General features: G+C 38.1%; 1 protein-coding gene across 1 annotated transcript in view; it reads right to left on the bottom strand.

Moving 5' to 3' along the window:
* Positions 1-17,898, bottom strand: part of MICU2 (mitochondrial calcium uptake 2) — a 152,715-nt gene that overhangs the window by 11,892 nt on the left and 122,925 nt on the right. The window contains exons 8-9 of the mRNA XM_068395649.1: positions 14,051-14,113; positions 5,032-5,129 (exon numbers count right to left, since the gene is read on the bottom strand). Of these exons, the coding sequence (XP_068251750.1) occupies positions 5,032-5,129; positions 14,051-14,113 (161 nt within the window). The remainder of the gene's footprint in view (positions 1-5,031; positions 5,130-14,050; positions 14,114-17,898) is intronic.

Below are 17,898 nucleotides of genomic sequence, written 5' to 3'. Positions count from 1 at the left end.
GACTGTTGAAAACCAGCTGCAAGGTTGCCTTTTTGCAAATCTGACTTTCGAAACAGAATATAGAAAAGTCTAATAAGGGCTTGACCATTAACCTTTAGAGAACATTTAGATCTATGCTTGTAAATCAGTTTTGCAAGTGGTAAGACAGTTAATCAATCTCACCATTTTCAGAATTACAAGCAAAACCCCCTTTGATTTACTGTCCTCAATGTTTCCAAACCAAACAAAACTATTCACTTTCATTTATAAGCATTCTGTAGAAACTAATGAAGCTATTCCTTTGCTAAGTATATAGGAAAGGAGGAAACAGAGATTCTTTTCAACATCATTACTAAATATTTGGGAAATATTCAGATTCAGTTATGATAGGAATATACAATCATGAAGCCAGATTTTGTTCCCATCTCCACTTCCTCCCTGTCTGATCCTGGTTGCATGAGATGTAATCTCTATGTGTATTAGGGGCCTATATACATACACACACACATAGATACAAGCGTAGGTACAGAGACAAATAAGGAAGCAATCATATGCTATTTCTGCAAAGCACTTCCAAATCCCTAGACGAAAATCACTGAAAACGTACAAGCTACCATCACAGCAAAAGCGCTACTGGTTGGCAACACTACCTGAGAGAGATCCTGCATCCATGTATTGGCACAAACACAGAACAGACAACTGTCAGCACTAGCAGTGTGGTTCAGCCCAGATCATTCTGGTTTCTTAAATGAAGGGTTTCAAATGAAATGTACCAAGGAATTCAAAATACTGAAGGAAAGAAACAGGACAGGTAGGGAAAAGGCATGTTTTGTGTATGGTTATACAATTTGTGACCTTCAAGCTAAAGCAGAAAATAAAAAAGAAACTATGATTAAAGCGTATTTTTGGTGCAACATATTAACTGGTGAGAAATTTGGAAGCAACAAATCAGATAAGAAAATGCCATGAACTGGATTTGAAATGTTAATTTTCCTTATACGATTAAAAGATGCCCATTGTTTAACCATACCAGCAAGTACTTTTTTTTTGTAAACCATCCCAGGAAAAAACCACAACAATCAGAAAGATTTTTGAATATTCTTTCCATATCCTGCACTTTTTCTTTTTTTTTTTCCTTCAAGGAGATTGTGAGAGATTTAAGCTTGCTTGGGGACAGATTACAGAAAAAAATAATAGCAGTCGTAAACTGTTTAGGGAGTGAATTACTGTCTCCTCTTTTATTTGGGATTAGACATACTTAAACAAGATCAGTAAGGGACTTTTTCAGGGGAAAAAAAACAGTGACTGTCAAGAAGAAATATTTGCTATACCGAGAAAACTAAAGAGTTTTCTACTCAGAATAAAAACTAGTACATACAATATAGCTGGAAATTAAAGCACGAGTTAAACATTTTTTGGAAGGAAAAGACCAAAAATTATTTATGTCTCAAAAACCAGGGGAAACTGTTATACATAAGAAAAAAAAAGCCTGGAATCCCAAAGAACTTCTGACTTCATGTTTGAAATCTGACATTCTATACAATGGGGCCTGGTATTAGAAGATGACATTATTGTTGAGCTGTAAAACTGAGTGGTGGTCATCTGAAACAGAAATTTGTTCAGGTCTTCTGAGAAGAAAGTCTCACCTGGTTACAGCTTCTCGTATTAAATTTATCCTTCTTTGTTACATGATTTTAGGTTTGCTGCATATTGTTCTATGTTTTCTTAAACTGATACAGGAGAATGATGATTCCAGCTGCATTTGACCAGGAGGCACCATCTTTACTAGTGAGGTACATAAACATACTCCAGAATAACTTAGATTTAAATTTCCTAACTTTTGCCAGAGAAACCAAGCTGTCACTTTTTGAAGCTGTGGAATTATTATTAATAATTGTCATATTGCCCTTATGTTAAGGACAGTACAACTGGCAAGAAATCCTGCAGCAGTCTGGAGCTGAACGTGTGTTCCTGGAGTCCTGCCTTAAGATCTCTGAAACCACCTTGTTACTATGGGACAGACATAGGATGGTGTGCTTCCTGGATTGCTTCCACTCCTTCCAAGCAGTTCCTGCAGAACTAAGTGGGAGTCCACCACCGCTGCTCAGCAGAGAATGAGAAGGAGCAGCTTTGGTTGCTGTTTTGACTATGTTCTGGAGGATAGTGAGAAAAGAGCTTGACTGGTGTCACAAAATACCTATGAAAAGGTTACTTCTTTACTTTCATGCTCCCAGCAGCCCAAGAAAGGTTGTAAAGTGAACTGATTCTCTGTTTCATGGTCTCATTCCTTATGTCCAGTAAAAAGCAGCCTGAGGATTGTCCTTGTGTGTATCGCCTACCTATGATTTCCAAAGAGCCATGCACCAGGTGGAGACAGACGGAGCACAGCACGCTTAACCATCTTCCCTCCCTGTAATCAGTGTGTCTCCTGTGTTCGGGGCAGTAGGAAGGGAAGCACAAGAGCTGGCTTACATCAGCTCCACATTGCCCAAAGAGATGTAGACGGTTTCCATTTTCTGTGTGCCATCTGAATGCAAAGAAAAGAGAACAAGGCAAATTAATTGCCCCGATCTATTGACTGTGGCTGTCCAACATGTTTTAAATGTTTTGACTGTGGGCTAAAAGGGTTGCACATCACTGGTGTACATGTAGATACAGATGGTTGCACACTTACAAAAGGATTTTTTAACGTCAGCCAAACTGAAAAGGAGGAAGCATGAGGAAAATATATGTAAGTAATGAGGTGAGAACACTAGTCTCAGCTTTCTGAATTCCCATGTAAGTACAGTGAAATTTCACAAAGAAAGCATTCCTGCCTTTTTTTTTTAGTTTAGTGGACTCTACAGCACAGCAGTATCTGTGTATTTAACTAATGTGACAAGTTTTAGTGTGTCCTAATCAAACCTAATCACTCCTACTTTCTACTAGGTACTACACTGATCAATGGAAAAGCTTTCCAGGCAAGAACTTGGAAAATAATAAAAGCATTTGCCATCGTTATTTTCTGCTCTTGACAATGATCTATGTCTGTACAGCTCATCAGTCATCTCTTGTAAAAACAGCGTGGAACTTTGATCAAACAGCCAACAATAGCCTCCCGCATAAGGTAAAATGTTATGAGAGGCCATCAGATAGAAATCACATTTTCTCTGAACAATAGGAACCCAGAAATGATGTGCTTGATTTACTTGCAAATAAAATCATGTGAAAGATGATATCTTCACACAGGTTAAAAAGACAGTGATCCTTTTGTTCACCTTTCTGCATGTTAAACAAACTTCACTGTCATGTTGCAACTGAGATGGAGTGTCTACACAGTGATAAAGAGGCACATTCCAGCCCTACAAAACATAACTGCCACTGTTAAAAAATTACCTGCATTAAACCTTACACTTATCCCACAAATTTTAAGAGCAAGATGTGGGAGTTTGATTTTGATTACAGGCCTCTATCTGTGTGGTAGGCAAAGGTCTTTAACCTACGCGTTCTGAATGTACTAGATACATAGCTTCATCAATGTCATGCCTCGTTGGGTCAGTGTAGGATTTATCTAAAACCTGAGGCTTTTCCGTTTACACTGTATATGCAAACACAACCTTTTACTGGTGTTCTCTGCCTTTTGTTTCATTGAGAGGATCTATGGTATTTATAGAAAAGGGAGCTGGACTTCTTTTACTTACTAAGATTCTTATTGAGTCGAGGTCTTCAAAAGAGAAATTTTGTTTATTTGAAGACCGGTGTGTGCCAGAGCCAGCAGAGCTGAACACTTTTTTGTGTTAGAAAAATTGCCACTCTTCTACTCTGACTTTCCCCAAACCTCTACTGATTGCAACAACATTCATTTTTAAGAGGGCTAACACAGATTCCCCTGCTTCTGAACATAAATTGAAGTAAAACATATTATCCCAATTTATTTTTGCAGTCTGTAAATGACTGATTATTTTTGTAGAAAAGGTAATACTGATGTAGATTATCTTCTCTTGATGTCGTGCTACAAGATGTGTGTCAAGATTCACAGGGCTATTTAGGCACTTAACTTCCATTTACCTCAAAGAAAAACTGTGCATTTGGATTCTGGGCCCAAGTTCACACAGGAAGATGTGTCTGGAGTTCATACTAACAGGAGAAATTGATGTCCCAAGTAATAGAGGGTTTTAACCAGTTAAATGGCGATGCCGTGTAGGTGGTGATCATCATTACTGATTGAAATAAACATTGGAAGAAAGAATCTCATTCAATTAAAACACTAACAGCTGATACCTGGTTGGGTTTTCAAGTCAAAAGCAACCACAACAGAACTTCCTGCTCTGATTTCTGACATATATGTACATGTATATGACATATAAACTGAACAATTCCCTACATCAATCTTAGAACTTTCCCTTGACTTCTGATTTTGCAAAGCTTACAGTGAAGTAGATGAAACACTACATTTCTGGGAGCAACGGCCACTTGGTATTCCCCTGCAGTTTCAGTCTGATGTGGTGGTTGCCATCTGACTTCTCAGTTCTGACATAAGTTCCATGAAGTATCTGTGTAGTCCCATTGCAAAAGTAGTTCAAAGGGTAAAGGAAAACACACAGGTAAAATTTTAACAGAAGCTGGAATTTGAAGCAAGCAGAGAAGTTGCCTGTATCCTACCATGACAGTTGTAATGGGGAGGGGGGTGTCTCAGCTCAGAAAAGCTTTTTTAATTCATTAGCAGTCATTTTTTTTGTGAGTTGATCAAGAAGAAGAAAAATACTCATGAATCGTATTGTCTTAAGATACGCCATCACACAGCTGCCAAGAATGGTAGTCTCAACCCTCACAGCCTCCAGGCCCATTGCTGCTTTGGAGTCATCATGGTGCTCAACTCCTCCCACAGACAGCAGACCCCAGGAGCTGAACTAGCAATTTCATCATGCAAAATCATGGATAATCTCCTGCTTGGTTACCTGCTTACTTTCTGAATCAGCTCAGTGTGGGGTCAGATTAATGCCAGTGTTGGTGCAAAGTAGAGGGGGAAGGAACAGGACTGGCTGCTGTTAGGCTTGCCAAGAGGAAAAATACCTGAAAAACTCAGAATAATGAAGTTTTTCCTTTCCTTCTTTTCCAAAGAAATGTACCAGCAACATGGTATTAACACCACAGCTTTCCAGTTCTGCTCCCTATAAAACAAAGAACTGTATGATTAATTATTATGCATTGTATCATTATTAGTATCTATTCACCACAAATCTGGGTATATTTATTTGATCTAGAATTTCACAACAGATACTTGCAATTTAATTACTGTTCCCAAAGTTATCACACAGGATCTCAGAGCTGAATAATTCTTCTGCATCAGCTAGTAACAGTGTATTATATGTTGTGCTTCTAAAAACTCTGTATGAAAGATGAATACAATCTGCAACCACTTTTGGTGTGTTTTATTTTTAAAACTGAGAAGGTTGCTAGTTAAATCTTTAAAAACCTTTATGCTTAGGTGAACACAGGCTTTAAATAAAGTTAAGATCTTTAAAAAAGTTTTTAGTCAGATATTTCTAATTTGTTACAGTCATTTAAAAATGTTCATGATAGTCTAAGAAACAAAACTAGAAAAATACAAACATTTACAGTGCTCTACTACATGGTCTTACAAGGCTTCTTGCAAATTTTCACTGTTAGTGACTTTTCTATGTTTTTTTTTAAATCTGACGAAGAGATTTCTGCAGAAGAAGGATGCACATTATTTCAACTCAACAGCATCTTTAACAAGCCTAAAACCACACGTAATGCTGGATTTCTGTTCTTCTTTCAGCACTAGCATACTGGCATTTCTTTGAACGCAACAAAACATTAAGCAACATGAAGAGAGATTTTTTTTTTTTTTTGTAAGTCCGGAGGGATTTCAACAAACTATTCTTATGACATCTAAATAGCCTCTGTGTCTTTTATCTGGTTGAAGAGGTAAGATGAAAGACAAGAGTCTATTCATAAGATTTAATACTAATGGTTATTTAGCTTTCAGCATCATCAATAACAAGTCCCATTAGTCCACTGTGTGTTTCATGCTTACTGCATATGTGACACAGTTATTTTATAGTTAAAGAGGTAACGTTCCTCGCTTCTACTGCAAACTACAATTCACTAAATGCCAGTGACACGAGTTATGTATGAGTGAACCTAGGAAAAAACTTATCAAGTCATATGCAAACTGTGCTTATTGAACTTCATAACTTAACTGCAGGCAAAGAATATTTAAATACCCACACGATCCATCCTTCTAAAATTTAAACACTTCAGATTACTGTGAAGACTGATGCATAAACATTGGTATATGCTTTTTTGAAAGTCAGAAGTCAAACATTCATGTATGCTTATGTGAAATTCAAAACCAAACTCTTTATGTCAGAATGCAGTTTTCTAAGAAACAGAGAAGAATCCACACATTTCTCACTGCAGCAAGATTCTAATCTGCTTTTTGGTTTTTTTTGCTTAGCTATTTAAAGGAGACTTGAAAAATGCAAGAAATAAATTTGGTGACGTAATTTTTAAAACTGAACTCATGATTACACAATTTAATGCTTCCAATTTAATTACTCCATATTAAAATCAGTGTTGTATTGAAAACAAACTGAAAAATGAGGTTTAGAATGACCTTTTAAAAACTAAGTCTGTGACAGAAAAAGTTTTTTTCATGTTTCTCTAGTTATAAGCTAGAAGACAACGTACAAACAATACCCTTCTCATCTTATCTAAGATGACAAAGCCTATCCCTGGATTTGTAACAAATATGCACCTACTTGTTGGCTACCCTCTTTATCAGTTGAAATTCCAAAGTGGAATTGGCAGATGTCCAAATACTATGTTAGTGGGAGTTAAATGTATTTTAAAACTACAAAACAGCATATTTCTTTAACACAGAATATGCAACAGGAGACCACAGAGACTACATCTTAAGGGTAAAATTTCAAAAAATTGCTTTTCCTAGAGTTAATGCTATTAAATTAAGGTACATGTTAGTACATAATTCCTTTCTGTCCACAGAATCATTAGGAGCTTTTGCTGCTGAACTGTATAAATTAGTACCGACATAACAAATCTTTGTCAGAAGATAATGAGAGCTCTGTTAATATTTCCAACACCTCACCCTCCTAAGCTTAGGTAAAACAATAACTTACTTTTGGAATGTCTCTGTTGGCAATGAGAATGAAATGGTAACCTAATCCTGGAGCTGTAAAAAGGACCAGACTGGTAGCTTTGAGTCACCCAGCTACTATCTAAATTGAATGAAAGTTTGTATTCTGGTGTATCTGGTGGCTTCAGCCCCAGGAGGGCACACCACAGCACCCTTTCAGGCTGTGTGCTTTACAGAAAGCTGAGGCACAGAGTGGAGATACAAGCACGGATGGAGCAGGGACATCTATCTCAACTGGGGAGCTCAGACATGTTCCTGGGTCTGTTGGTTCACACAAAGAATCCCAAAGACCAAGCTCTGATGCCACACAAGTCTATATGAACCAATGAAAATGTGTGTACATATTACAAACATAAGTTTATGTTCCTAGAGTAATGTTAACACCTCGTATGTTTTTCAAAAGCACCATGAACTGCTGAATTATGCAATTATTCCTTTTTAAGCAAGATCAGATAACACAACATTTATTTCCTTATTACATTACACAGACTGTTAACATAGAAGCCTGATGCTGCAAACACTGAGTCACGGGCACAGACCTACCTAATCCTGTAGCTCCCCACTCAGCTTTTGACATTTAGGACCTGATATTGCAGCAAGCAGCAACAAGTGCCACTGAGAAGAAACTTATCACACAGTGAGACAGGATTTTTGAATAATGTACCTATCTGATTTTCAAAACTCATCTGAAATGTTAATAGACTTACTGTCTCTAGATTCTTACCACCTTTCATTGCAGAATTTGCCTGAGGCATGACTGGAAAGCATGCATCATGATTAAAACCTCTAATATGTTCCTTGTTCTCTTACTTGCTTCCTGGGAGATGGTATTTGCTCTGCAATGTCTTGTTTCAATAGAAACTGTAAAAATAATACATATTTTGGATTGAAATTTTTTTGGGTTAAGATAGAAGGAGAGTGAATAGATGAAGAACAGGGGCAGAAAAGAGAGGAGGGTCAAGGAGAACATCATCTTAGTTTCTGTCTGCTAGTGATGTCCCAAATCTTTCCAAAGGTAAGATTAAATCTTTACAAATTTTTCCTAGTCCACTTCTCTGAAATACTCCTTGTTTTTCAGCTGCTACGTCAGTCACTTCATCATGCCACGCTCCTATCCCTCGAGGCAATGTAGACTTCAGTCTAAGCTGCCTAACCTCAAACACTGCTCAGGAGCATCAACCTTTCTGTCATTTTGAGAGTCTCCAAGATGTTGGGATATATCCTACAACTCAGTTCTGGGCAGAAGGTTTAAAAGATCTATCCATTATGAAATTAATCCTGCCAGGTACAGCTAGTCAAAAGAACTGTGAACAGGCAAGCGAGTGAGACCAGGAGATCCAGACCTCCAGAAGCAGACTTTTTTGGCAAAGCCCAGACAGCCTCAAGAAGACGTGCCAGAATGAACAATCTAACATTTTATGATTAATCAGCTTTAATCATGTAAATCCATACTAAAGTTTTTAATGTTTTGCAAAGCCACTTTCTTACGAGGTAGGATTCATGAATACACCAGGTCTGATACAGACAGAGTAAACTGTGCACATTTTTTACTACAGAGGATATAACAGACAGTATCAGAGAAGAAATCTGATGGAGTGTTTTCTAAGCAATAAACAGCTTATATTCAGCATTCAACAACATCTAGCATTCCCATTACCCGGGGATTAGTTGTTTTCTAATGACAACTAATGCCACGGAATTGCTATGCTGTACTGTTAGTGCCTTTAGCAAGGAAGAAGATGTAACTTCACGGACGTCCTCAGCTTTCAGTGCGTCACCCACGGTTCTGCATCGGTTCATGAGGAGGTACAGAATAAAAACGGTTTCCAGCCAAGTGGGCTGAAGCTACTCTGGGAGCAGACATTGTAGGAGATACTTTACAAAAAGAAAAGGAACAAGTTGAAACTAGTCTTGTTGCCAGCAGGTTGAGAGGGACCAAATCCTGCTGCGTCAAGCAGTCAGGGAATGGCACTGTTGCATTGCGAAGCCCGAGGCTGCCTGAGTGGTGCACTGCTGGCAGCTGGGAAAAGCAGCTTCTATACAAAGTTGGGGACAGTCCTTCACAAGAATTCAGGCCCTCCCTCCCTGTCACGTGATACTTTATTAATTTCTGTAATAAGTAGAGAATCTATAAGAAGGACCCCCCTCAGGAGGTATGACGTTCAGTGAAGCACACTCTTTGGATTAACGTGGACTTGACCTCAAAGGCAGAGCACACCCATTCTCAGCGTGTGTAAACCTCCTTGCTCTTGGTGCTAAAACTGACTCCTGACAGACCGTGCCCAATTCCCCCACCCCACTGTCCAAACGCATCCCCAGGTAGTCCACGTTCAGGCTGCCGTCCCAAGTTCCAGTTACCACAAAATGCGAAGTGAGTATGCTTATGTGCACCATTTCCAGCTTATTCCCATTAATTTTACAAGCAAATGCACTCAGTAGCCTTCAGAGATTATGACCAGATTCTTATTGGAATCAAGGACTAGAGCTGTTAGAGCAAAGCCAAATTGTGTGTTTTCCCCGGCCTGTCAGGAGCCCACACTACTATCTGGCTTCTCTAGCCATGTAATTTAAAGGGCTTCAGACTAGGTTAAGTAGCAGAGACTAAAAGGGTAGGCTTGCCTCACACGTCTGCGCAATGAAAAGCAATGCTACTGTGACCACAACAGGATTACAGATGAATTCCTTGTGAGAGAGACTTTTGCTATCCAAGCCAAATTCAATGTACTAGCAAAACAGGTACCTAGAAGATGTCAGAAAGCATGTTTCTTTGACACTCTTGAGGTTATAAAGTCATGAGATCATGTGGAAAAATAAATGATTTCCTGGTCTGTGAGGTAAACAATGACCCAGAAGTTTTTTAATAGCTTAATATTTTGATGCCACATGGCTTGGTTCTTTATGGGGTTTACCTGCCCGGAGAGCTTCCTTTAAAGCATGCAGGAACCTTGCAGTACTCCGTGGTTTAAAGTATCTAAAAAGCTTTTCAACAGAATTCAATGTTAATCTGGTGACACAAAACATACACATTCATGTTGGAGAAGACAGGTCAAGAAAAAAATGTGCATTCCATATGAACTGAGAGGTGACAAGATTAATGACACACTCTTTTGGGGAGGGATATTAATTTTAGTGTTGGACTAGATTCTTGCAAAATTCAATGTGCTGTACATGTACGCTGCACCTCTATTAGAGAGTATTACTGCGCTAGAAGAGCACAGCTGTCAACCACCATCTTCCTCCCTTCAGTTAAGGCAGTCTTTAGTTATCTTGGGCCCAGGGCTTTACAGACTTTGAAGCTATGGGTAGAAAACTTTAAATTAATTTGAAATTCTAGGGAGTAGATGGGCAGGTTACGATGGCCCACACAATCTCTGTGGCTGAGGAGATGCATTGCAATGCTGCGATGTCTGAAGGTCCAAGCGTAAAACTTTGTGCTGACCAGCTAAGTGGTGATAAATGTGTGAATGAATAATGAAGAAAGAAAAGTAAACAGGTTAAAACAACTGATACATGATCAATAGGAAAATATCCATTTGTGGGTCTAAAAGTATACTGCTTATAGTCAGACTGAATTTTAGTTCAACAGTTTTCTGCTTAAAAGAGATTAATAGCTGTGTCCCCAAGTACTAGTGAAATGTTTTAAAAAAAACATGTAAATGAGATACTTTGTATGAAAATGTGTTCACTATGGAATCCAGAAGCATATGTTTAATCACTTGGAAATGAGACAATGCACATATTATTTCCCAGCATGAATTCCATTTTAAGAATAAATATAGAACATTCTGTATTGTCATTCCTTTCCTAACAATAGCTAAAATTAACTTCTAAATTTAGCCCATACACAAAGGATATTAAATTAGAGGTGTTGAAATTACTTGATAACTCATTAATCTAAATTGAAGGGCCCAAGAACAAAGTCCCTGATCTAGATGACTGGGCTGTACAGTAGATATCTGCAACCATTAGCATTGTTTTCACTACCAGAACACTAATGCATGCCTCTCTATTAGAATATCCTTTTAAGGAACTCAGGGTATTAATACAAAAGCAACTATTGCTGTTTACTGGGCAACACCTTTTTCAAAATGCGCCAAACTCTCCTAGCTCATGCACTTTCCTATCACACTCTCCACCACTTCCAGGCGTGGAGTCTGCCTCTCCTCTTGCACGAAGCATGGTCAAATGCTCAGCTGGATGGCTCATGTGAAGCAGAACAGTTTGCTAGGAAGCCAGGTGCAGCATTTCCTTTGGCCTATGGGAAGATGGGTGAGGTGAGATAGTCACTGCCTCTCTTGACTTCTGCACCATTTTCTCCAGTCTAGTTAGAAAGAACCAGGGTGTCAGTCTTGTAAGTCTGCCTGCATCTCTCCTTCACTGCGTGCATGCCTGTGCTACGAGTACATCAGACTGCCCGCTCTGCAAAAGTCAGCAAGGAACTTCCCAAAAGACTGGGCCGGTTAAGGCCAGGCAGATTTTTTGGCTTTTCTTCCAGCATCAGTTATAATATTAGAAAAAGAAAATCCCTCAACTGAAATATATTTACCTGGATAACAAAGTCCACTGCAATCCCATTCATGGGCCATTATTAAGTGATGAAATTTTGAACGAGATACGTGAGTCCAAGTCTTAGTAAAAGAGGCAGAGATACAAGCACCCTGCGAGCACAGCAAATGAACTGCTTTTTCTTTTCCTAATACAGTATCTCAATGAGTATTAAGTGGTATCTCCATACAGTAAATGAATGACTGGGACCTCTGCCTATGCACTGGACAGGGAACATACCCGGATTTACCTGGTGGTTAAATAAAGTTGCGTTTATACCTTATTTTCATAAGTCAGTGACATTTTCCATCTGGCATCAGAGACTGGGATTACTTTGAAAAACCAGCAAACTCATATACAAATTGTGAAAGTGTTGTGGAATAAAGAACTATCCCAAACACCAAACTTCTGTTGCAGTATCTCAGCTTTCAAAGAACACAGTCATTTTAAAAACCATATTTTTATGCTTTATCTGCTTTGCTTGAAAGTAATACTATGATTGCCATATTTATTAAATAAGGGGTAAAAACATATGCACTGACTACATTGAATAGTCAGATTCACTGCTTATAAAGATAACTTTTGTGTGACACAGAGACAGGAAAGAAAATAAAAATAAGAAGAAAAGTGGTAATTTGGACTTTGTCAAGTAGAAATATAGAGACCAGAAGAATTTCAAGATAGCTGTACTCCCCAAAGCTATTTAATTCTTCTTTTGAACAGACTATAATTCCATTTATAATCTGCTAAGAAACTGTATTAAATAATATTTTCTGGCGACAATAACTTCAGATATTTCTCAATGGAGAATTCTGAAAACAAAACTTGAAGCACGATAAAAAAACAAAATAGAGACATTCAGGCTCAGGTATTTAATTCACTCCCAATAAGCTTACGTGTTTATAACTAAACCTGTCCAACTGTATCAAAGTTTCTCTGGAAATTTTATACTATAGCTGTGCATTCATGCAGAATAAAGATCCTGTTTCTTTCGCTGTCATGGCAGTTAAGTCATAATTGAAATTGGTTTTGAGGAGCAGACAACCCTATTAATCCTAGCTATTTAATCTGGTGACTGATGAAAAGATTCAAGAAAGGAGACGGTTGTTAGTCAAACAATTTTTAACTGAACTCTGGATGCGTATCAAGGGAGCAAAGCCTTTATGCATCAGAACACAGTTTTTGTTTATCCCTAGTGAATATTAAAGGTGTTAGCAATACTGCCACTTCTATTTCTTCCCCGGGCAGGTGAAAAAGTAAAGAACATGAGCTGAATCAACTCTTCGTAGAAACTGCTGATGAATGATAGGTTTTATAAAGCAGAGCCCTGTATAAATTTCTTATTGAATGCTTCCAACATGAGCAGTCGCTGTCCCACGCCTCATTACCTGTTTTCAGTTTACAACTGAAAGCAAGTTTGTGGTGAGAAAAATATCTTCCAGCTACACTATCCAATTTAAGCAGACCACAGAAGTAGTGCTGCTGATGCAAGCAGCACCTTATAGTAATAGCTGGAGATAATCCATCTGTAGTCTCCCCCTCCTTCGCCCCAGTTCATCAGCTGCTTCTGAGGTGTTTTCAGTATGCTGAGGACTTCCCTCTCTCTGTTTTCAGTCTCATTCAATCTCATCCAGGCTGCAGAATATCTTGTCTCTGTGCTAACTAGAGACTGAAGAAGAGATGGCAGCTAGCAAAGACTCTGTTGGGGAAGAAGGTAGGTTACACTGGCAGGATTCAGGGGAAAACAGCCAGAAGAGAGCAGGAATTTGCCTGCTCCTTTCACTGACAAGTTGTATTTGCTAATGGTTTGCAATCCAGTGAAACTTCTAACCCAGTTGGAAGATCATGCTCTAAGATCGTTTCTTCTTCTGGTCTGCATCTAAGCCATTTATTTCTGGAAGTGGATTTAACTAAAGTAATCCTTGCCTTTGTCACCTCAATGAGAGCACCCACATTTCAAACCATCTCAGAATAAGCTGATATCACTGCAACAGCAACACTTAGGTAAGTTTAAGGTATCCATTTCTATTTGGAAAGCCATCTTTTCCCATATGGTGATACAGAGTTTTTTCTGAGTGTTTCATAAATAGAAGAGAGTTACTTTGAAGCAGAGCCTTACAGAAACTAAATAACGGAGTGATCACACAGTAATAAAATACATTAATTGCATACATTTCATCAGGAGATTCAGAAATGACATTTTTCTTCCGTAATTAGAAAGTAGTTGACAAATCATGCACTTTCATTTAATTACAGCACTAATACTGATGCTTACACACTTATCTAAAAACTCTGAAAAAATAACAAAGTTCACATGAAATATGACAATGCTTTTGTAAAGAAAAATGTATCTCTATTTCATACCCGAAATACTGCTTCATCTCCAGCTGTTTTCAAATCATCTTCCTTCCCAATGATTCTCTGTAGCTGTATTTGTTAAAACATGAAAAATACACAAGTAAATTACAAATTTCGTTTTACAAGAGTCTCCTTTTTCAGAAACTTGCATTAATTTCACATTTTCTTAATTATAAAGTCGTTACGTTTCTGCAAGGTTCTCTAGTCATGACAGGATATCTGCATACGTACAGGTATTTTGCTATTCTGACATAGTTTTTCCCAAGAATGTCTTTATCTACTGTGGTTAATATAGCCAAGCAGAGCATATGAATCCATCTCTTGACAGAACACTTACTGTATTTTTAGAGGAGATTTTCTTGCACTGGAAGCTCATCATTCACTCTGTAAGATTTTGAAACTCAGGGGTATAACATCAAGGGTCAATCGGGAAATAAAAATTATCCTGTGATTTTCATGCTGTCCTCCTAGGCAGCTTTACATAGTTCTGCTACAGACATGATCTTCTAGACACGAAAAACATACCCGTTCAAATGAGGTACTATACAACTAACAACAAAGAATAATTTAATTAAATAAGCAAAAATATTGTCAGAACCAGCATTAAGCAGAATGTGGTTTTGAGTTTCCCCTCCATCCCACAAATAAATGAATCTTGAATGTGTTAGCCAAGAAGACTTTCAGAAGTACTGAAATGACTCACACTTAAAAACAAAACTTCCACTGTCCCAAGCAGAGCGTTAAGGTAATACAGGAAGTGCATTAATTTGCAGCACCTCAAGTATATCTCAGCTGCAAGGTTTCTTTGACTGTATTTTAGCTTGGGAGGTCAACACTGCCACAAAAATGAGTGATTTAACATAACACAAGGTATACCTACCTTTCACAGGCATTTGCATGAATCCTCAAAAGGACAGCAAAAACGAAAGAACAAGGGACTTATTACATTTCAGGTATAGATACGGACTTACACCGAGGACTCTGGATTTGGAGACTTTAGGAAAGATGCTTTTAAAGCTCAGGGTTTTCAAAGCTGCTGGTTTGCTTCTCAAACGTTTCTGAGTGATTCCTCACCCTGCCCATTAAAACTGGGGGAAAAAATCCATTACCAAATTTGCGTAGCCATTAGTTTGTGGGGTTTTCAAATCTCTTCTTAGGGCTTTATTTTTTCCTTTTTTTGTTATGTTGTTCAGAGAAGCAAAATGGGCTTGTAAGCAGCGAGTAGGAAAAAACTGCAAACTATTTGTGTTGCTAAAGGTCTTCCCTTGGCCTTCAAATTTTGATTAATTCACCTGTTCTGTTTTTTTTAATAGCCTCAGTTTCTGAGCTCCTCAGGACAGTTATTTTCTACTATTATTTTTAAATGGTACGCCTTGATAGTAGTTATCAAAATAAGTACCGTAACAAGACAATTAAACAGTACCAGTTCTTCCAAGTTTCTCCAAATTCTTTTTATTTTTGATCACTTACAAAACAATTGACTAGTACAGTAAAAGCATTACGAATTTCTTCATGGCAAAATAGCAATATAGAGCTCTGGATAAAAACACAACTGCTTGTCCATATTCCCACTGAAAAATTATGTTTTTTCTTACCTGAAAAATCCATCTTTTGCTCACACACAAGAAATACAACTGCAAATACTTTCCAAACAAGAGAAAATAAGATTTTTTTTCTTTTGGATTTTATTTTTAAATGACTCTTAAAAAAATCTGCAGAGACTACTAAAGGACACAGACACACAGTATAATTTTTTCTCACAAGTGTTCTGGAAGATTTAGTTTATTGTTTTCTTATACTGTATGTAAATCCTTATAGTGCTTGAAACTATTTCCAGTAGTTTGCAGATTTTTTCCAGCACAGTGCAGCAACTGCTCACAGAGGGAGAAGAATTCTGCCCTCGAGAAATGGACTCCAATACTCAACTACTCCATGTAACATTTATCTGTATTTAATATTTTTATGTGTTTACCACTGGAAGATACTAATGGCTAATTCAAAGATAATGAGACCTATTATGCACAACTGATGCCTCTTTACTAAAGACATATTAAGAAGTAATCTTTTCTGAAGAAGACAAGAGCTGGCAGAAAGGCTACGTTAGTCTTAAAAAAAAAAAAAGGTGATTTTGCACCATCCAGTTGTTTAAAAGAAGTTAGTGCTTGTGGATGTTCTAGGACTGCAGTGTTCTGTACCGAACCACCACAACTGCTGACAGTGTCGCGAGCTGGTTTATTCAGCCCTAGATGAATCTCTACAAGTTTTTTGTTGCATCTGCTGTTCAGGACAAGTGTATAAAGACAGTCTATTTAGAAAGCCTAGAGTTACCCTAGCTCCATTCCCAATAGTTTTGAACTGTCATTAATTTTACTTAGAAATCTTTCATCAGGACAGAGTTAGGGAAACTCCTTACTTGCTGGGGATTTTGGATCTTTGGTAGCCTTATTCTTGATGGGAGGTCTCAGACTAATGTGCATGGGTTATTACGTGCACATGTCTGGAAATCCCCCTCACCAAGTCTCATGTGAATGCCTTGGAAGTGCAGAGTTCACAGAAGTATCTTACTGTCCTCACAAAGATGCAGATAATATGGCTCTGAGAAACAATTCTTGGCGCTCTGGCAGGGGCTGACTAAAGGATGGCAGCTAACATCTGTGAATGTGCCATTTCTACCACGTCTTCTTCACCCTGGAGCTGCAGGGCAAAGCAACAAAACCTGGTGGATGCCCACCTCAAAATACAGATTGCTGTGATTCTGGGCCCTAATACTGAAATGTCTCTTGTATTGTGAATGTTTACCACTGAAACATGGATGAAGCAGGAATTAAAAATAGACTGGCTTGAAGACAAAGAAGTAGGGAGGAGAGAGAACAAGAGTCTGTCCCTGGGAAGGGACAACTTTTAACTCCTACTGGAAAGAAGGAATATGTGCACAAAAATGGAAAGGCTAGGGAGGACAAGATAAACTCTTTCCTTCAAAACATGGAATTGCATTCAAGATCTCCTTTCCTGAACATTCATTTATGTTAGTGAAGAGCACTGAATCTACTGGGAAATCCTGCATCTCTCACTCCTTCAGTGTCTGATCCATACAGGCCTGAACAGTCTATCTCCATCACGTGCTGCAGGCACTAAGGACTTGGGTTGTAGAGTCTGCTTGTCACCCTTCTTCCTTTTCTGAATGATTCATGTGACACATCGTGTGCCTGTTTATCCAGTAACACATGAAGAGTTGAGATATACACAATTCGAAGAATGATGGACATCTTGCAAACAAAAAAAAGCAAAGTTCTTGCCTCAAAGAATTTACAGTCTAGATCAACAGATAACATAGACAGACATAGATGTCTAATCAGTAGAGGTGACAAAGCAAGAGAACGAAGTAGCACTGAAATTTCTTTTCCCATCACATTCTGCTTACAGTAACTGCCTCCTAATTACTGCTTCTTTGTTCCTCTTTTCCACTGCCCTTTCCTTACATACCTTTCCTGATATTACTGTCAAATATAGTGTGGAAATAACGAATAGAATAGTTCAGATGTATTTTCCTGAGATGCCAACTGGGACAAGTGACAGATTAGCCACACAATTTATTGATTTATTAGATATACAGAAGCTTTCTATGATGCATATAGGACTAGAGTACACAGAGACTCATGTACACATTTTTCCAGATTCTTACATTCCAAAAGTTTTATTTTTAAACCTAACCTACAAAAATCAAGTTTTGCTTTAAAATAGTCACTGCTTATAAATGTTAAGTAAATAGACATGTGAGAAAACTCCTCTTTTGACTAGCTTGCATCCTGTGGGACTTCTTTGAATTTAATGATTCTTGTGAGTTGACATTGCAA

Source organism: Nyctibius grandis, chromosome 2, assembly GCF_013368605.1.
Source record: "Nyctibius grandis isolate bNycGra1 chromosome 2, bNycGra1.pri, whole genome shotgun sequence".
NCBI lineage: Eukaryota > Metazoa > Chordata > Aves > Nyctibiiformes > Nyctibiidae > Nyctibius > Nyctibius grandis.
Note: the sequence above shows the minus strand (reverse complement) of the source record. Positions and strands in the feature narration are given on the sequence as shown.